The sequence below is a fragment of the Rhinoraja longicauda genome, chromosome 4, assembly GCF_053455715.1.
Source record: "Rhinoraja longicauda isolate Sanriku21f chromosome 4, sRhiLon1.1, whole genome shotgun sequence".
NCBI classification, from domain to species: Eukaryota; Metazoa; Chordata; class Chondrichthyes; order Rajiformes; family Arhynchobatidae; genus Rhinoraja; species Rhinoraja longicauda.
In genome coordinates, this window is record NC_135956.1 from 35,795,287 (window position 1) to 35,816,716 (window position 21,430).

Consider the following 21,430-nt stretch of genomic DNA (forward strand, 5'->3'; position numbering starts at 1 on the left):
CAGGAACGGGGTACTGAGTTTGGATGATCAGCCATAACCATATTGAATGGCGGTGCTGGCTCGAAGGGCCGAATGGCCTACTGCACCTATTTAGTATGTAACTTTCAATTTTAAGGAAATCTGCAACTGCCACCTGCAAAGGTAGTTACCAGCAGAAGAAAGTGAACACAAGCATGTATTTCACTTCAATTTATTTTTCATGAAATATATTGAAACACACTATATGGAAGAATATAATCTTTTCTAATTTTCTTTTAAAATCAACCTTACAGTTAAAATGGAAAGTGCTCAACATAGTCAAACAGTCACTGTTTCATGCAATGACTCATTTAAAAAAAATTCCAACACAAAAGCCTGAAAATATAGTCTATGCCATTATGTCACTTGTATCATTCTTAAGCATTCTTTGCTTTTATCCCTTTTTAAAACTAAAGCATGTGTTTAACACATTTAATATTTCCACTCAGCAAGAGCTACTAGTGCCCCAACTTAATAAGTTGATTACAAAAGCAGTTGTCTCTTAGCCAGTTCACTATGGAACCATATTTAAAATGAGATGTTTTATAGTGTGAATGGTACAATTCGGAGGTATCCAATGTTCTTCTGCCTCCATTTCATTCAAGTGCAGTTCAACAGTTACATGGTGACATGCCTTTCAAAACAATTTTGCCAGTCCTTTAAAAAACATACAGAAATAAACACGTACATGCTGTGGAAAGTTGGGAACATCCACTTGTTTTGGCATATACTAATTTGATTTTGTTGATGGGACAATTCAGTCATTGCTGCACTTTAAGAACAAAAGACTGGCAACAACAGACATGCTTACTTTCAGTGATGTGCAGACAGAAAGCATTACAAATCTCATTTTGGACCTGTTCACACAATATAAGTTACATATTAATCTTTTTATTAGCTGGACACTTACAGGTGGTGTGACCAGGACTATTTATTATTAAATAAAGTGAAGTCAGGCCCCTCAAACAGACCAGGACTTGGTTACTGTTTTCATAAGTAAATTTACATGCATTTGAACAGGTTGCCCCCCCTCGCTTGACATAGAACTGATGTTGTCACAAATTGAATATACTTAAAATATAACATTTACCCATTATCTTCATCTCAAGTCTTTCATAAGCACTTTTAAACAGGAAGTTGTTTCACTTTTGTTGGGCATTTGTTAGCAATAAAATTGAAACCTGCAATCTCGGAAAATTCTAAGGCCCAATACATTATCTTTTTTCTGCATACAAATGTCACTTTAAAAATAAAGATAATTATAAAAATGGATGAAATAAAAGTAAATATTGCACCAAATACAAGTTGACATTTTGCCAGAACAGGTCTGTTAAGCTCAGTAGTATTTTAATACAAAACAAAAAAATCAATAATTGCTAAATAAATATGATAAGTGTATAAAGTCTCTGATGTAGAACAGTGTGCAATTTTTCCGCTGGATTGCCTTAGCATTCAAAGAACAAAGCATAGTACATTCAAAGAGTTTTGCTTTAGTAGTCAACATCTAGATGGTATAGTTCTCGTACATTAAAATAAAGGATTCTGCTGCTATTTATTAGTCTATTTCCTTTGGCAAGATAGTACTTTTGTCCCATACACGAGCATTCTTACAACTGAATTTGCCTATCAAAGTAATAAAGGATTCTTGTAATTCACAATAGATTTTGCACACAATACCATTATTAAATTTTCTGCATGCATTGTGATGTCTATTTCACAACAAAGATGGGTAGATCAGTTATTGCAACGTGCAAATCATCTGCACACAAACAAAAAACAGAGTCACTTGTCTCAGTTTTTAAATTGCATCCTTATCACAGTGAAAATCATTCTGAATTACACTTCTCCATTTTAAGCCAAGCTGAGGCTAATTTTCTGGAAGTATCAAGGTTAAGTTGAGTACTTTGCTTTCACTCCAGAATGGACAGAAATGACACTATTGTATGCCACATTTTTGTTGTCTTTTCTCAAGACACAACCTTCAACTACTCCTTCACCACTGTAACAATAAGGCCATGTTTAGGTTATGGTTTCTTTGGGCCCAGTTCAATTTTTCAAAAAGCTGGCATATTGTATTTCTCAACTTTAAAATACAATTTTAAATGGACTGCTCTCATTACTTTCCCCCCATTTTTCTTTATTCAGGTGAGCAATTTTCTCCATAATACATTTCCTAGATTGTTACTTCTAGTACGATATTGCTGGAGTAACCAAGTGTTTCAAAATCTGACGTCTTAGACTCAACCAACCTCAAACCCACAGAGGGAGAGGTGAAGCAGTAACAATAGGCTGAGACAATGAAGGAAACTCTGGAAGGCTACTCCACCTTGTAGAAGTGGGCCATTGACCATAAAGCAGCTGTGAAAACATTTAGGGGGGAAAAAAAGCAAAAATGTAATTTGAGCACATTCACCTCAGCTATCAACTTTAAACCATAGCATAAAGGAACACTCATAAACATCAAGACCATACAATCATTATAAGTGACTTGCACTCGGGTCAAGTTTTTAATTTGGCCTTGGGGACTAAATCAACTCGATTAATATGTAGCATTGATATCAGATGTTTGTTCTTGCATTTGAAATATCGAGTGGAGAAAAGGAATGTAGGGTTGTTGCAAAAATGTAAATGTAAATCTGTTTTCAAAAATAGGAGAAATCTGAACATCTGCCATCTAACACAATGGTATTGATAGGCAATGATCACATCTTTAGAGGCCTATATTTTAATTGCCTACAAAAATAGCTCAAGACAGATCAGTCCATTTAACTTGGGCTTATTGTATTAAATTTCATCTTGTCCAAGCTCATCGACCAAGTATGTATAGGACTTCCCATAAGAGTTCTCAAGGGAAAAAAATGGGAGCCATGATATGCTGTCCAAGGTGAAACATTTGGCAGCTTATTTCTTCTTTATTTGATTAAATATGTACATATGGTATCTTCAACCTAGTGAGTCACGAGGAAAGATGATTGCATAATGCAGTCTGAAGGATTGAAGTTGCCCAGACAAATAATCAAGTTGTTCAGATTATTTACTGATTGAACATTTCCATAGCTAGGAGAAGTCAGAGGATCCATCTAGTTCCATTGCCATTTTAAAGCTATTTATGGTCGCAGTCAAAACTTCAAACGGAGAAGCAACAATGGTGCAATTCAAGGCTTATGGAGAGCAGCATCTTATTTACTGCAAAACAGACATTTCACACGCTACAAAATAGCATGTTTGGGTAGCAGATATTTTAATATATTTTAAATGTACCAAAAATCCATCTATTTACTCAACGCCTTACTGCACCTAAAGGTACACAAAAGCAAATTGTTAAATTTACCCTGAAATGTACATTTTCAAAAAAAATTACTCATGAAACAATTTTGCTCATCATATACACTCCCAGACCAGTTGTTTACCAGAATCTATTATGGTTGTTTTTGCATTTTCTTTTCCAGAAAGTGGGTTAAGACAGCAAAAGTAATGAAGGACAGGAAAATTAATTGCATGTTTTTTGATCATGCGCTTCTGGAATGTTTTATTAAACAGACGATTCAATCTCCACTTCAGAGACTGCGCCTTTACGAGTCAACTTCAAAACAACCGGCTTCTCTGTATTTTTCCTATTGTTCACTGAAGAGGCCATTAACGAGTCTTTATTCCCTTCCTCCACGGGGTCTTCTTGATTTCCAGGATATATCACGAGAAATGAAGCAGATAAAAAGCCAAGGAAAGAACCAATCGATGCCACAATAGGGATGACTCGAACTGAACCAACTGCTTCCACCACACTACCCAGTGCTGATGCTACCAGTATTTGGGAAATATAAACTTGACAGGAAAGGATCGCACAGTCTATTCCAAAGCCCCTCTTGGAGTTTCCGGGACTGTGATTCCTATACTGTAAAAACAAAACAAGATATTTGACTAATCGTGATTAGCACAGAAGCAACCCTCATATTAGAGTTAATTAGGTTACAGAAATTTACTCTTACAGAATTCACAAATCACTACCCAGATAGACCGATCAGCCAAAACATTATGACCACTGACAGGCGAAGTGAATAACATTGATTAGCTTGGGACAATGGCACCTGTCAACAGTGGGATATATTAGGCAGCAAGTGAACAGTCAGTTCTTGAAGTTGATGTGTTGGATGCAGGAGAAATGGGCAGGAGTAAAGACCTGAGCGATTTTGACAAGGGCCAAATAGTTATGGCCAGACGACTGGGTCAGAGCATCTCTGAAATGGCAAGGCTTGTGGGGTGCTCCCGGTCAGCAGTGGCGAGTACCTACTAACAGTGGTCTGAGGAGGGACAAACCGACGACAGGGTGTGGGGCGCCCAAGACTCATCAATGCGCGAGGGCAACAAAGACTATCCCGTCTGGTCCAAACCGACAGAAGGTCCACTGTGGCACAAGGCACAGAAAATTTTAATGGTGGTCAGGGGAGGAATGTGTCACAATACACAGTGCATCACACCCTGCTACATATGGGGCTGCACATGGAGGACCAACAGCATATTAAGCAGGTGGTCATAATGTTTTGGCTCATTAGATCATAATATTTTGGCTCATCAGTGTATACAAAATTTAGAATAAAATTCATTTGGCATTTGCGTGGGTGAAAAAATGTTTTTGTTTCAATTTTCATTCCTTGACACATTCTATAACTCAACACGCTTTGTGTTACAGAAAATTGCAATATGGATTATTGGGAACATAACCCTGGTCGTGCACCTCTGGTGCTAGAGCCAAACAGCACGGAAATAGGCCACTCGGCCCAGCTTGTCCATGCCAACCAAATTGTCCCACTTGGCTGAGGGTGGTGTATTTTCCCTTTCCTGATCATGTACATGTCTAAGTGTCTTTTAAATATTGTGATCTTTCCATATACCCACCACCCTCGATATGGAAAAAGTTGCCCTTCAGGTTCCTTTTAATCTTTCCCCTCTCTCCTTAAAACTTATGCCTCTAGCTTTAGACTCTCCTACCTTTGGGTAAAAGACTGACTGTTCATCTCATCTATGCCCCATGATTTTTTATATAGCCCTACAAGGTCATCTCTGAACCTCTAGCGAGAAAAAAAGTACCCAGCATTTCCTTATAACTCAAATCCTCCAAACCTGGTAGGATTTATTTTTTGCACTTTTTGGCATGAGGCCTGTGACAAGTGGTTACGGCGATCGATGCTGGGTTCACTGTTGTTTGATATTTTTATTAATGATTTGGCTATGAATATAGGCGCATGGTTAGTAGGCTTGGGGATGATACTAAAATTGGTGGTGTGCTCACCAATTAAAACACTAAAAATCAGGCAAACTGAATGGCTCCCAAAGTTGACATTTATGCCAACACAACAAAAATATAGCCAAACCATTTATCTCTGATAGTTGACAAAGCCAAATGGTAACTTAAGTCCTTGAATACTAGACATATACAAATAATAATGACTGGTTTACATTTCAATAGACAATAGACAATAGGTGCAGGAGTAGGCCATTCGGCCCTTCGAGCCAGCACCGCCATTCAATGCGATCATGGCTGATCATTCTCAATCAGTACCCTGTTCCTGCTTTCTCCCCATACCCCCTGACTCCCCATTTCATGACTCATTTAAATCATACGTTTAATAATTCTAATCCCAATTTATATCAGTAGACTTCAATCGAGTGGTGTGTTCCATAATTCCACAATGATCTGGAATACATAACTGACACTACTTGTATAAAGGACCATCTTTCCCCAAAGTAATTAAAATTATACAATTGTTTAGAGCTCACCTTTTGTCCATCTTTATTGGAGCAAGCTTGGACAAGGACTAAAATTTTAAAATAAATGGTTATAAAAAAAGCTGCTTACTGTTTTCATTTCATGGTATTGGCCAAGTAGAGCGTAAGGGCAGTAGGAGATACTCATAGACACTATTCCCATTGTACTGATCATTATCATCGAGACGTAAACATTTGGAAAGATAGCCATCACAGCAGTACCAATCGAAAACCCAAGTGTTCCTAAAATGTAGATAACTTTAATGCTCAAATCGTAGTTATCCAGGCACTTCTGTAAAATGGCTGTCAAAAAAAATCAAGAATTATTACTTTAGTTCTTATAACGCGACATTATAATAGTAAAATACATTCACAATATACTTAGAGTCATAGAGTGATCCAGTGTGGAAACAGGCCCTTCGATCCAACTTGCCCTCACCAGCAACATGTCCCAACTACAATAGTCCCACCTGCCTGTATTTGGTCCATGTCCCTCCAAACATGTCCTAGCCATGTACCTGTCTAACTGTTTTTTAAATGTTGGGATGGTCCCTGCGTCAACTATCTCCTCTGGCAGCTTGTTCCTTACACCCACCACCGCTTTGTGTGAAAAAGTTATCCCTCAGATTCCTATTAAACCATTTCCCCTTCACCTTAAACCCATGTCCTCGATTCACCTACTCTGGGCAAGAGACACTGCATCTACCTAATCTATTCCTCTCATGATCTTATACACCTCTAAGATCACCTCTCATCCTCCTGCGCCCCAAGGATTAGAATCCCAGCCTACTGAACCTTTCCTTGTAGCTCACATCCTCTAGTCCTGGCAACATTCTCGTAAATCTTCTCTGTACCATTTCCAGCTTGACAACATCTTAGATATGGTTGGTACATACAAACAAGTGTTTGGGAGGCAGCGGGATGGATTTGCTGGATACTACAGGGCTGCAGACATTTTCTGCCTTCATATCATATCATATATATACAGCGCGGAAACAGGCCTTCTCGGCCCACCAAGTCCGCGCCGCCCAGCGATCCCCGCACATCAACACTATCCTACACACACTAGGGACAATTTTTTACATTTACCCAGTCAAATTAACCTACATACCCGTACGTCTTTGGAGTGTGGGAGGAAACTGAAGATCTCTGAGAAAACCCACGCAGGTCACGGGGAGAACGTACAAACTCCATACAGTACAGCACCCGTAGTCAGGATCGAACCTGAGTCTCCGGCGCTGCATTCGCTGTAAAGCAGCAACTCTACCGCTGCGCTACCGTGCCTTGGAGGAACTCCGCTTGCAGCAATCTCTGAATGGTTAAGTTCAAAGTATTGACTATGTTCACTCGGTTGGCCTGTGTTTTTATTTAAGTGTATAGCCTGGCAGCTACATTTCTGCCCTTATGAACTGTTTGGGTTATGAACAGTTGTCAGGAATAGTACCCTGTCTCAACTTAGAGGGCGGGGTGGGGGTGGTGGTAGAGAAACCTATAAGCGGGAACATAGAGTTTCCTCATTCTGCATCCAGGCAGAATGAAAATTGAGAATGATCTGACCAAAAAAAAGTCCGCAAAATATGAATGAGGTGCATACTAACACATGTTTTAGTACTCAACCTCTTGTGCCAAATTGGTCCCTGCTGTGCTAAAAACAACAATACTTCCTTATTCATTGCTACATTAAAATAGTCTTGTAACAAAACACATTTTTTTATGGCTCCCAAATGTAACATCAAATGGGCAGAAGGACAGTTTCCTATTTAACTCTGAAAACATTTGGCTTTATGTCACTAGTAAAATGCATACAATGAATTGTTCTTGATAATATACACTTTATTGCTCTGTGGCCTTACAACTACAGATCAAGTACTTTTCTTTCAAGCTCACAGTTGTTGCATCACAAGTGACATTAAAGTGGTCTTTGAACCCTGCGGTCTCCCAGGTTCTACACACCGCTCTCTCTCATCTGGACAGCCAGGGGGGCTATGTGAGGATGCTGTTCATTGACTTTAGTTCAGCATTCAACACAATAGTCCCCAGCAGACTGGTTGAGAAGCTGCTGGAACTGGGGCTTAGCACCCCTCTGTGTGCCTGGGTCCTGGACTTTCTCACTGCCAGGCCCCAAGTGGTCAGGATGGGGGAACACACATCTAGCTCCCTCACCCTGAACATAGGATCCCCCCAGGGCTGCGTCCTTAGCCCCCTACTGTACTCCCTGTACACACATGACTGTGGGGCCAGGTTCAGCTCAAACTCCATCATCAAGTTTGCTGATGACACTGTGGTGGTGGGCCGGATCTCCAACAACGATGAGAAGGCCTACCGGGAGGAGGTGGCTGATCTGGCACTCTGGTGTCAGGACAATAGCCTCCTCTTGAATGTCACTAAAACAAAGGAGCTGATTGTGGACTTCAGAAGGGCTAAACATCCAAGGACGTACACGCCACTCGAGATAAATAGGTCTATTGTGGATAGGGTGAGCAGTTTCAAATACTTGGGAGTCCGCATCGCAGAGGATCTGACGTGGGCAACGCACATTGCCGCACTGGTGGGTAAGGCAAAGCAGCGCCTTTACCACCTTAGACAACTGAGGAAATTCAGAGTGTCTCTGAGGATCCTTCATTGCTTCTACTCTGGGGCTGTAGAGAGCATCCTGTCCGGCAACATTACAGTCTGGTTTGGGAACAGCTCTGCCCAGGACAGGATGGCCCTGCAGAGAGTAGTGCGTTCGGCAGAACGCACCATGGGAACTACACTCGTCCCCCTGCAGGACCTATACATCAGGAGGTGCAGATCCAGAGCAAGCAAGATCATGAGGGACCCCTGCCACCCCAGTAACGGACTGTTCCAGATGCTACGATCAGGCAAACGCCTCCGCTGTCACGCTGTGAAAACGGAGAGGATGAGACGGAGCTTCTTCCCACAGGCCATCAGGACTGTCAACTTTTATAACCCCAGAGACTAAATTTTTGTCGACACTAATAGTAACTTATTAACTTTATTTATATGCTGTAACTGTAATTCTTTTTGTGCACAACCCGCAGGCATTGCCACTTCCATTTCACTGCACATCGTGTATGTGTATGTGACAAATAAATTTGACTTGACTTGATAATTGTACAATTGGTATACTGGATACTGTGGTTTTAACACAAAAGGTGTTCTGCGTTAAATTCACTTCTAGTTCTGGTACAGTTATCTTCAATACCAACCTGAACAGATTGCAGCAGTAATAGCATAAATAACAAGTCCCCAGCATCCCATCTGCACGCCGACGTTATAGTTCAAAAGTTCAGTAGAATTAGAAAGTCCCTGGAGAAACAAATTATTTTAATAAATTTGACTGGCCTACAATACCACCAACTAATATTTCATTATAACTCCTTTTAATATGGGGCAGGGAGGGAGGGGACGAAGTACGAACAGAAAAATTAGCATTAGAGCTATATCTACAAATCTAATCAACTCATCAAATGTTGTGCAGATAAAAGGAACTGCAGATGCTTTAATCTTGAGCAAAACACAGCTGGAGGAACAGTGGCACAGCAGTAGAGTTGCTGCCTTACAGTGTCGGAGACCCGGGTTTGATCCCGACTATGGGTGCTGTCTGTACGGGTTTGTGCGTTCTCCCCGTGAGCTGCGTGGGTTTTCTCCGAGATCTTTGGTTACCACCCACACTCTAAAGACGTATGTTTGTTAATTGGCTTGGTAAATATAAAAATTGTCCCTAGTGTAGGATAGTGTTAATATGTGGGGAACGCTGATCGGCATGAACCCGATGGGCCGAAGGGCCTGTTTCTGCGCAGCATCTGTGGAGGGAATGGACAGGTGACTTTTCAGGTCAAAACTCTTCTTCAGAATCTATCTCAGGAAGGGTTTCAACCCAAAATGTCTTCTGTCCATTTCCTTCACTGATGACACTTGAGCAGCTGAATTTCTCCACGATTTTATGTTTTGTGTTACATTGTGGAAAGGAAAGCAAATCTTCAGAGGACTAAGTAAAACAGCCGACACTGAAAATTTATATACTAAAACTCTCGTTTGTTTGTTTAATTGTGATCGAACTACAGCCAAAACGGTACACGATAGCTTGACAATTTTAGGCCTACCTTACTCACCATCATCGCTTTAATGGTAAAGCAAGTAGTTTTATTGAAATCGGTGTTATATTTTTTAAGTTATTCACATTTTAAAGTTTAAATCCATCTCCTAGGGAGGGAGGGGGGAGGGAGGGGGAGGATAAGGGGGGTTGAGGGGGATGGAGAGGGGGAAGGGGAAGTGGGAAGGGGAGGGGGAGGTAGGAGAGGGTGCTGCATCAATGCAGGAGAGGTTTGGGCCCAACGGGTCCACTTGATCTAGTCTGAACTAAAAACAGAAAATGCTGGAGATAGAAAGTTCTGTTGCAAGGTGATAGTATGAATCTCATCTCTGTAGACATATCATGACATGCTGAGTAATTCCAATCTCTATTTTAGAAGATTCTACTGTTGCCAACTTCAATTTGTAATTCGAGGACGAGACCAAAATAATGTCTGAAATCTGGCACATGAAAATTTGCTATTTAGTCAGAAAATTTCTTCCAATGCAATTTGGCCATGCACACACGCGCACACCAAAATAAATTGTGCAGCTCCAACGTTTTGCATTTAAGGCTTTCTGAACAGCGTTTAAGTCTCATATCTATTGAACAATCCAATTGTCTAAAACAGTTTCACATAAATTAATTGATGGTAGGCAGGCAATTTAAGGAATATTTAATATGAATAGTAATAAATATGAATAAAAATATTAACATGTATTAACTAATTTTTAATAAAAGCTTAAATAATTAGTGCTTTTTTGGGGCACTAAACTAAATTAGCACTCTGCTAACCAAACATACTGCTTGTAAAAGCTCTACAAACCAATCTCCTTTGCAGTTCTCATCCAAGTTTTTAACCTATAACCTTGGGAAATGCAGTGGATGTTAAGAGATGTTACTTTGTCAAGAGATAAAGGAAGTCAACCTTCACAAATTCACAACTCAGAAATGCTCTACAAGACATCACTGCAGTTGCTTCACTTTAATGATTACTGTGTGCAAGCTCTTTATTTTGGGTGATGGGCGGGAGGTTCAGATGGGTAGGCAAGTAGTTTAAAATGAAAATCGTTAGATTATTCTTGGCAAAATAGTTTGGGATATTTGAAAAGTAAGCAGTAGGCTCATTTCAAAGGGAAATATGCAAGCGAGGATTTGAATGTGATGTTAAATAATTTGTTTTTTGTAGGAAAACAGTTCAAAGTTGCTTTGCGATAGAATGTGTACAAATTGTACCAACTAGATTCACAGCAAAACAAGTGTCCATTAATTGATTTATAGTTGATTTAGCTCATGTTATAAGAAAATGGATATTGTTAGAAGTAAAAGGTCAAATCACACAATTTGCATTTCATCCTGTTTTCTTAAGACAAGACAACTTCATACTGACTTTTTAATGTTGCAAAGCTTACGATAACAGAAGGTGGAAGATTAATCACCAGTTACAAAAACAAACGTATTGTGGTCCATGTAAGGGTGCATTAATTATATTCAGTGAGAGAGTTTGTACCAGATCTGAACTTTGGCCTCAAGAATATTCATTAGTATCTCAATGCAGAACTAAAATGTATCCATTTCCAAACAATGCTTGCACGCTCCAAGTCAAACATGAAAATCAAGCAGCCCTGTCTATATTCTGTGCCACCTCCATTAACAGCCAAGCGAATAAAAATATGGTGTTTTATTAAAATTAATCATAATCATAATAGTACTTTATTAGTCAAGTATGTTTTGCAACATACTAGGAATTTGATCTGCCATACCAATTTGACAAACCAATAAAGAACAACAAGAGCCAAATATTTTTTTAACATGAACATCCACCACAGCGACTCCCCACATTCCTCACTGTGATGGAAGACAAAAAAAGTTCAATCTTCTTCCCTTCTTTGTTCTCCCGCTTTCGGGGCTCTCGAACCTTCCGTTGTCGGGGCGATCTTGGCTCCCACAGCCAGCGGTCGAGGCCTCCGTGGCGGGGCGATCAAGCTCCCGCATCGGGGGGTTCCCAGCTCCCCCTGGGACTAGTCAAACCTCCTGCGACTTGGAGCTTCCCGACATCAGTCTCCAAGGTAAGAGATTGAAAAAAGGTTTCTCCCGACCTCCCCCGCCCACCCCCCACATAAAACAAACCAGAGAACATTAACACATACTTTTAAAACACACTAAAAATAACAAAAAAGACAAACAGACCGTTGGTGAGGCTGCCATCGCTGACGGCGCCAACCGGTGGATTAAGGAATGGTATCCATTTAAATAGCTGAAAGAGAATACAAAAAGGATGCAAGGAAGGAAGCTGCAGGACAAGATTTGAATTGCAAGGAAGCAGTGACAGTGAGAGTACAGGAAACAGAAGCCAGTTGAATTCAAACAAATAGCTGGGAAAGTTGACAATTGATGAGGTACGAGGAAAGTTATCACCACTTTAGGTGGGTAAATTAACTAGACAGGCAAGTCATTGAAGGAAGTGAGGAGGAAATTGCAAAGTCCCTACCCATAATCTTCAAAACATCTGTAGGTTCAAAGGGGTGCATTGGGATTAGAATACCATAAGTATTACATGCTTTTTCAAAATCACGCAGTGATAACTTATGAACCAGTCAGTTTGAGAAATAATAATTTGCAGTTACCTGGACTATGTGGCTTAAAGAAAACCAGAAGGGATTGAGTGAAAGCAAAACATTCTTGATTAATTTGATTTTTTTTGTTGTTAGAAATGGAAGATAGAAATAAACCCTTTGATCCAAATGTCCATGCCCACCATTGATTACCCACAAGTTTATGTTATCTCATTTTCCCTTCCCCTCCTGTCACATTAAGGGAAATTTCATAGAGGCCACATACAATTCTGCACACCCTTAGGATGTGGAAGGAATCCACATCCACATCCAGGGAAAACCAGAGCACCTGGATGAAACCCCACACGGTCACAGGAAGAACTTGCAGACTTCATATAGACAACACCAAAGGTCAGGATCGAACTGTGAGGCAGCAGCTCTTTTGATGAAGCAACAATGCCAGTAATGTGTGGTGGATGCTACGTCAACTACATTTCCATCTTTCCATTAAGACTGAAAGCCATGGAATAAGCAGACTGTAGCAGCATGGAAAAATATATATAAAGAGCCAAATGTGATGTAGAACATAAAACAGTATAGCACAAGAACAGGTCCTGTGGGCCACAATGTCCATGCTAAACATGATGCCAAGACACCATGAGGAAATATATATTTAAATATAAAGACAGTGATTGGACAGGGTCTGGAATGCACTGCCAAGGTTCAAATTATTGGCAGATTCAATTGTAAATTCAGAAGGAAGCTAAAGGAAAGAACCTGCAGATTTATGGGGAGAGGGACTGATTGCATTGTTGTTCGAGCTGGTATGGATTCAATGACACAAAGGTCTTCCTTCCATTCTGTATCATTGAGATTCTGGGATACGGTGGTATAATGGACCAGAATTTTTTATGCCATGAGTGCGAGCATTCTCAGCTCTTAATCTTCGGTTGATAACACATCTTTACCGTTACCATTTTTAAACCCAAGTAGAATTTCATTTGATTTATTTTCTGGTTATATAAATAGATGGAAAATAGCGCAACTTGAATTTTGTAACGTTTAAAACTAAAATCCTACCTAAATCAGGTGAATGGTCAATGCCACCAAAATGTAATATGACTGTCCTGAAATGCACCTCTGCTTGGGAGCGCTATCTGCACTAGTCAGTGAAATGCAATTGGACAAAATTTCAGAAACACAGTACAATATTGATTCTGCTATGTAGCATTACTAACTAGTGGTGAACCTTTAGACAGAAGACGTGTTTTATCAAGGGCCACCTAAATAAAATTGTTCTCACGACATACATGAAGACTGCTAATGTAAGCAGTTAATACCAGATCTTTTCAGAAGCCGATTTTTCATGGAAACAGGATTAATGGCTTGGATTTTGAAAGGCAGCACATAAATAACGGATAGACAATGTTTTGTGTGGGAACTCTTCTGCAGTTTGAAGAGTCCTGGCTGGAAGCTTCCGTCTTTCCAATTCCCTCCATAGATGCTGCCTGACCCACTAAGTTCCTCTAGCATTCCATATTTTTGCTCAAGATTCCTTCATCTGAAGTCTCTTTTGTCAGTACATAATATTGTAAAAATAAAATGGTTAGATTTAAAACTTACTTTTGGATCTCCTCCATAAATAACTTGCCCCATAAAGTCCGTGTAGAACACAGCAGCTCCAATCACAGCAAACCATGTTACCAGATGGCAAATACATAGCCTCATAAGCTCCTTTGGCATTTTCAGCATAGACAACCACAGAAGCTTTACGGTTGTCTCAGACTCTCCTCCTTCACTTTCTGTCTCACTGCTTGCATTGGTCACCCCACTCTGGTTCTGTAGTCTCTGACGTTGCCTTTGTTTCTTCTGCAGGTCGTACAAGTCATTCATGCTGCGCGAGGATTTGATCAAGACTATGGCATTGGCACGACGAAAGCGATAACGATGTGATCCCATCTTGCCATAATACGAGAAGGTGTGAGATGGCTGCCGGTAGAACACATGCCTCCGCCTGCGCATGGAACTGCTGGTTGTTGATGGTTTAATTCCAACCGTATTGTGGTTAATGTTATCATTTGTACTGTCTTCAGATAGACCATTTGCCACTTTGGAAGTTTTAAGATCATCTTTCAAAACATCTTCAAACTCATGTTCCCTGATCAAACTAGTGATGTGATTGAACTTGGATATAATCTCATGGTTGTAACGTTTGGGTATACCTGCTGAGGATTCACAGAGGCTATCACAATGGTCCTGGAAAATAGAAGGTTCGATGTCTCGCAAAAAAAAAAATTCTGATTCAATTTCTATTGTCGCATCAGGCATGTGCAAAACAGAGTCACTTTGGCTCCGCCCAATATTTACATCCAGGAAGTCGAGGTTGACATCTTGCACAGAGCAAGTTTCATCAGGGAAAACAGCAGCGTTACAAGGCCATTCTTTGTGGAGCTGGTGCAGCCGAGGGATGGGTGAAAGATTTTCATTTACATTAGCATTCGATCGTGCATCTGTTTCTTCATCAATGTGGTCTTGTTGCGGGTTATACTGCTCCTCCTCGATGCTGAAAAGATGTAAAGCAACAGAGACAGAAAAGATGATGGCTGCAAAGAAGAAGAGGACTTGTTGTTGTGACTTGAAGATCTGGCCCAGAGCAGTTTGCATCCAATCTAAGCCACCCAGCATATAGCCAATAGCTCCACCAAGGCCTAGAGAGAAATTGAAAGCAAAAATCAAATTAGATTCTTAATTTATATCCATAACATTAAAAAAATTTAGATCTACAATAAATGAAACTTCAACAAAAATTATGGGCATGCGCAAAAAGAGTCAAGATGTTGCAAGTACTTCAACAGTAGGACTATTGTTGTAATGGACTTCAAATACAGAGAGGAAAAAAAAAATCTTCAGAAGATAAAGGCTTTAAGAATATACTTTGATAAATGCAGAAAACTGGAAATACTTTCATAATGTTGGTATTTTTGTATCCCGTTATAAATGGATCAATTACATTGTTTAGAGGTAAGCTCACCAAGAATATAAAGAAGGATAGTAAAAGCTTCTTTTGGTATGTTAAGAGAAAAAGATTAGTAATGTGGATCCCTTGAAGGCAGAAACAGGTGAAATTATTATGGGGAACAAGGAAATGGCAGAAGAGTTGAACAGGTACTTTTGTTCTGTCTTTACTAAGGAAGACACAATCTCCCAGATGTTCAAGAGGACAGAGGATCTTGGGAGATAAAGGAACTGAAAGAAATTTGCATTAGGCAAGACATAGCATTGGGTAGACTGATGGGACTGAAGGCTGATAGATTCCCAGGGCCTGATGATCTGCATTCCAGGGTACTCAGAGGTGGCTCTAGAAATCATGGACGCATTGGTGATCATTTTCCAATGTTTTATCAATTCAGGATCAGTTATTGTGGATTGGAGGTAGCTAATGTTATCCCACTTTTCAAGAAAGGAGCGAGAGAGAAAACGGGGAATTATAGACCAGTTAGCCTGACATCAGTGGTGGGGAAGATACTGGAGTCAATTATTAAAGAAGTAATAATGGCGCATTTGGATTGCAGTAAAAGGATTGGTCCAAGTCAGCATGGATTTATGAAGGGAATTCTTCTGGAATTTTTTGAGGATGTGACAAGTAAAATGGATGAAGGAGAGCCAGCGGATATAGTGTATCTGGACTTTCAGAAAGCCTTTGATAAGGTCCCACACAGGAGATTGGTGGGCAAAATTCAAGCACATGGTATTGGGGGTTGGTTATTGACATGGATAGAGAACCGGTTGGCAGACAGGAAACAAAGAGTAGGAATAAACGGGTCCCTGTCAGAATGGCAGGCAGTGGCGAGTGGAGTGCCACAAGGTTTGGTGCTAGGGCCGCAACTATTTACAATATGTATGAATGATTTAGATGATGGAATTAAAAATAACACTAGCAAATTTGCAGATGACAAAGCTGAGTGGCAGTGTGAACTCCGAAGAGGATGCTAGGAGGTTGCAGGGTGACTTGGACAGGTTGAGTGAGTAGGCAGATGCAGTATAATAATAATAATGTAGATAAATGTGAGGTTATCCACTTTGGCGGCAGGAACAACAAGGCAGATTATTATCTCAATGGTTCAGATAAGGAAAAAGGGAAGTGCTGGGTGTCCTTGTGCACCAGTCACTGAACGTAAGCATGCAGGTACAGCAGGCAGTGAAGAAAGCTAATGGCATGTTGGCCTTCATAACGAGAGGATTTGAGTATAGAAGTAGAGGTCTTTCTGCAGTTGGACAGGGCCCTGGTGAGACCACATCTGGAGTATTGTGTGCAGCTTTGGTCTCCTAATTTGAAGAAGGACATCCTTGCTATTGAGGGAGTGCAGCGTAGGTTCACGAGGTTAATCCCTGGGATGGCTGGACTGTCATACGAGGAAAGATTGGAAAGACTGTGCTTGTATTCACTGGAGTTTAGAAGGATAAGAGGGAATCTTATAGAAATGTATAAAATTACAAGCTAGATGCAGGAAAAATGTTCCCAATGTTGGGGGTGTCCAGAACCAGGGGCCACAGTCTATGAATAAAGGGGAGGCCATTTAAAACTGAGATGAGAAAGAACCTTTTCACCCAGAGTTGTGAATTTGTGGAATTCTCTGCCACAGAAGGCAGTGGAGGCCAATTCACTGGATGAATTTTAAAAGTAATAGATAGAGCTCTTGGGGATAGCGGATTCAAGGGGTTTGGGGAGAAGGCAAGTACAAGCTACTGATTGTGGATGATCAGCCATGATCACAATGAATGGCAGTGCTGGCTCGAAGAGCCGAATGGCCTCCTTCTGCACCTATTTTCTATATCATAAATCTGTAGTTCACAATTATCAGTCTTAGTTTTTAGTCAAAAGGTCAGCTAAATGAAAATACAAATTTCAAACCTGCAGAAAATGCATGGATATTGAGTGCCATATCTTGTTCCTCTGTGTCTGCCACGTCCAACAAATAAGCTCTGATTGGTCCCTCTGATGCATCTGCGCAGAAGTCCAATATTACTACACCTAGAACAGTCAGGACGATGCCAATTGGCTGATGATCAGGGATGTCCCCAATGGCTAAACCTGAGAAACAGATATTTTTAATATTGAAGGCATTGCCGGAAACACATGCTTACACTAAAGTTATTACACTATTTTCTAATACCCACAATGGTCATGTTTCAATTCAAATCAATTAAATGTTTTTAGCAAAGGTTTGATTGCGATCAGCTTTTTTTGTTTGGGATGAGGACACAGGCTTCAACAGTTGACAAATCAAGTGTTGCACCTCTTTTGCCTTTAAAGTACAATTCACAGATGAAACTATTATGCAGCACACTTCGTAACTATTAAAATGAACAAAATTCAAAATACAAATTATTCACATGTTGTACAGAACTGAATCAGGTCCTTTGGCCCAATATATCTATCAAGTACTCACAGATATAAATCCCATTTATCAGTAGTTTGTGGCCTGCTGTGCCTAGGTGATTTGTGCTTGTCAAGATCTTGGGACTTGTACATCGAGGTTACTTTGTTTCTCAATACTTTCAAGTGTAAATCCCCCAAAATACATCACCTTACACATTAGAATACAATTTCATTAGTCACTGCCCATCTTTCCAGCCGATTAATATAATTTTCTAGACTTCCCTCCTCAATACCTACACCACCATCAGTGGTGCAGCAGTAAAGTTGCTGCCCAACAGTGCCAGAGACTTGGGTTAGATCCTGACTACAGCTGCTGTCTGTACAAAGTTTGCCCGTTCTCCCTGTGACTGCACGGGGTTTCTCCGGGTGCTCTGGTTTCCTCGCACATTCCACAGACCTGCAGGTTTGTAGGTTAATTAGCTTCCATATATTTTTGTTCCTAATGCATAGGATAGAACTTGCGTATGACTGATCTATGGTCGGCATGGACTTAATGGGCCAAAGGGCTTGCTGCCACATTGTATCTCTAAACTGAACTAAACCACCAATTATCATCTTTGGATATTAAGCTGTCCTTTGATATTGCAAAAATAGAAACATAGAAAATAGGTGCAGGAGCAGGCCATTCGGCCCTTCGAGCCAGCATTGCTATTCATTGTGATCATGGCTGATCATCCACAATCAGTAACCTGTGCCCAACTTCTCCCCATATCCCTTGATTCCACTAGCCCCTAGAGCTCTATCTAACTCTCTTAAATTCATCCAGTGATTTGGCCTCCACTGCCCTCTGTGGCAGAGAATTCCACAAATTCACAACTCTGAGTGAAAAAGTTCTTTCTCACCTCAGTTTTAAATGCCCCCCCCCCTTATTCTAAGACTGTGGCCCCTGGTTCTGGACTCCCCCAACATTGGGAACATGTTTGCTGCATCTAGCTTGTCCAGTCCTTTTATAATTTTATATGTCTCTATAAGATCCCCTCTCATCCTTTCATTGCCCACTTTAAAATATTCCTCAAATTAGGTACTTATACTGGGAAAATTTCATTCACACTTAAAGGACTGCAGATATGAATCAGCAATGTCCAAATGTTCTCTCTAATTATTATGCATACATAACCATTCGTAAATGCATTCTAAATGGGATTTTAGGTTACTTTTGGCTGAATGTGTAGTCAACTCAATAACAAAAAATGCAGAATTAAGAAATGTCATATTAAAATGCTAAGAAACAAGCTAAGAAACAAGGCACTAATAAATTGATCAAAATTATGATCAAAATTGATCATAATTTCAGTAATGCTAATTTGATTCATGCTGTTTTGAATACGTTTAAAAATAACCAAATATATTCCAAATAAGAGAACTGAAGTCATCTGCACATTTTCATCTTATGATTACCAAAACATGATTTAGATGGCCAGCATGGAAAAATATAGACCTCTTTAGAGGGATTTTCATTGAGGAAAAACAAAATAATTTGTATCTTCAGGTTTTCACATCCACCAAAAGTCACAAACTAAGATTTACTAATTGCAGATTTGCTTTATTTTTAATCCAATTTAAACTTTTTCAATCAAAGACTTCCTCTCAGAAAGTCTTCAACATCCAGCACTTGGAATACAGAAATATTGGAAAATGAAGTCCAACATCATACCTATCCAGGTTCTCCACAGATTCTGCCTGACATGCTGAGTTATTCCAGCACTGTGTCCTTTCCTATATTTTACTTCTAGGCTAAAATTGCCTGCTAATTTCCATCAATTTTGAGAGAAAAATGACCCAGGTGCTAGTTACAAATTCAAAATTCACCACATATTAAGGTGTGCTGTACATGTTCTTTGTAAAGGATAGGTCTGGTTGATTTAACAATGAAAGGAGATGGAGCAAAAAAAAACAAAGATAATTGAGGATTACAAAAGATTATAACTAACCAGATTTAAGAATATTTAAGAACCTCCATTCACACTTTAATAGATCTATTGACAACATTTTTTTTTTAAATGGTAGACAACTCTGGCCAAGGACAAAGATTGAAATGCTACTTCAGGACTTTCGTACATAACCCTGCATTGTTTTAAGTCAACTTCATTGTCAGAGGTAGTGACTTTAGATTAACAAAGTGACAGTAAAGCATTCAACCAGAGTTAAATGCCCCCCCCCCCCCCCCCCGCTACATTTTCCTCCCACCCAAAGAGAAAGTTGTCTTCAATAAGTAGCACAACTTGCTTGTAAATTCAGGGTTCTAAGTAGTTAAAAAATATGACAAGCAATTAGGAACACAAATGGCATGTTGGAATATATTGTATGGGGTTGAACTACAAAAAGAAGGAAACTTGGCAGACTTTGCATAGTGCTTTGTACATATCTCATTTGGAGTAGTGTGTCCACAGTTCTGGTCTCTATATCTAAATGAGGATAGGTTTCCCAATGCAGAATCAATAGGTAGTTTCTAGGGGGAGGCCATAAAAAGATATTGAATAAGACTGGCCAATATTTTCAAACATTAACAAGAATAAGAGTGATCTCTATTAGAAATTGAGAACGTTAGGGTAGATGACGATTTCCTTCCCCAAACTAAGAAGCAGGTTGTGAAGAGAAAGGATCAACCATTTACAAAGAAAGAACACAAGTTGCAAGTGACTGCAATCATCCATCTCAGATGGTTGTGGATTATCAGTCTGGGTAAAGTCAAGGACGTGACCACAGTCCTTTGGGCATGGAGGATACAAGGATCAGGCATCAAAACAATCAGTCAGGACATTGTTGCATGGCACAGCAAGTTTGAGTTAGGAATCCAGGCATATGGCAGCACATGGAAAATAATACTAGACTACTGACCAGTCATACACATTTCAATTCCATCTTGGCAGCGGAGGCCTTTTAATAACATCTGGAATTTTATAGAAGCTGACCTCAGTGCTATCGGGAAGAAAATATTCCATCCTTACCTAGTCAGGAATTCTCTCCCTCCCCCACCCTACTCAAGCATTAGACTTCAATAAAGATTGTGTTGTTTAACAAAGCCCCTTGCTATGCCATTTTTGTGTATATTTTTTCCACAAAATCACACTGGAGGATGTAGTAGTCGTTTCATAGACTTGACATAGAAGTCCACACACTGAGCATAATGTTGAAGATCAAAGCCATTTCTGAGAGAGGAATGGCCACTAATAAATACAGATTTGAGAGAGTTCATTGTGTACTTCTCTCCAATAAAAGACTACTCTATTCAAAGACTCCCTGTTCCTCTCCACTGCCAAATGTCTAATCAAAGTACCACAATCTACTTGATATTCATTTTCCAAATAAGTTTAAGGGACACATTTCCTTTGAAATGACTTTATTGACTATCAGGAATAGCTGGCAACTATTTAAACATATTTAAAAACTTTAATTTTAAAATTCTTATATTGTTTAACTCGATCTTTTAAATCGTGCAAGAAGTCAATCTAATGAATCTCATGAAACATGAAACACATTTAGAGCAAGTTAAATTAAACCAGTCATTGATTGTGAATGAAATTTCATCCATTACAAGATTAGCAGACACATTGGTCATCACACTGGTGCCAAAGT

General features: G+C 39.8%; 1 protein-coding gene across 7 annotated transcripts in view; it reads right to left on the reverse strand.

Annotated features, from left to right (window-relative positions):
- Positions 1 to 221: 221 nt before the first annotated feature.
- LOC144592693 (solute carrier family 45 member 4-like) overlaps positions 222 to 21,430 on the reverse strand; it is a 59,806-nt gene continuing 38,597 nt past the window's right edge. For all 7 annotated transcript variants that reach the window (XM_078397542.1, XM_078397539.1, XM_078397540.1 and 4 more), the window contains 5 exons: positions 17,327 to 17,506; positions 14,038 to 15,122; positions 8,994 to 9,093; positions 5,873 to 6,084; positions 222 to 3,910 (listed from right to left, as the gene is read on the reverse strand). In XM_078397542.1, the coding sequence (XP_078253668.1) occupies positions 3,551 to 3,910; positions 5,873 to 6,084; positions 8,994 to 9,093; positions 14,038 to 15,122; positions 17,327 to 17,506 (1,937 nt within the window). In that variant the 3' untranslated portion in view covers positions 222 to 3,550. The remainder of the gene's footprint in view (positions 3,911 to 5,872; positions 6,085 to 8,993; positions 9,094 to 14,037; positions 15,123 to 17,326; positions 17,507 to 21,430) is intronic.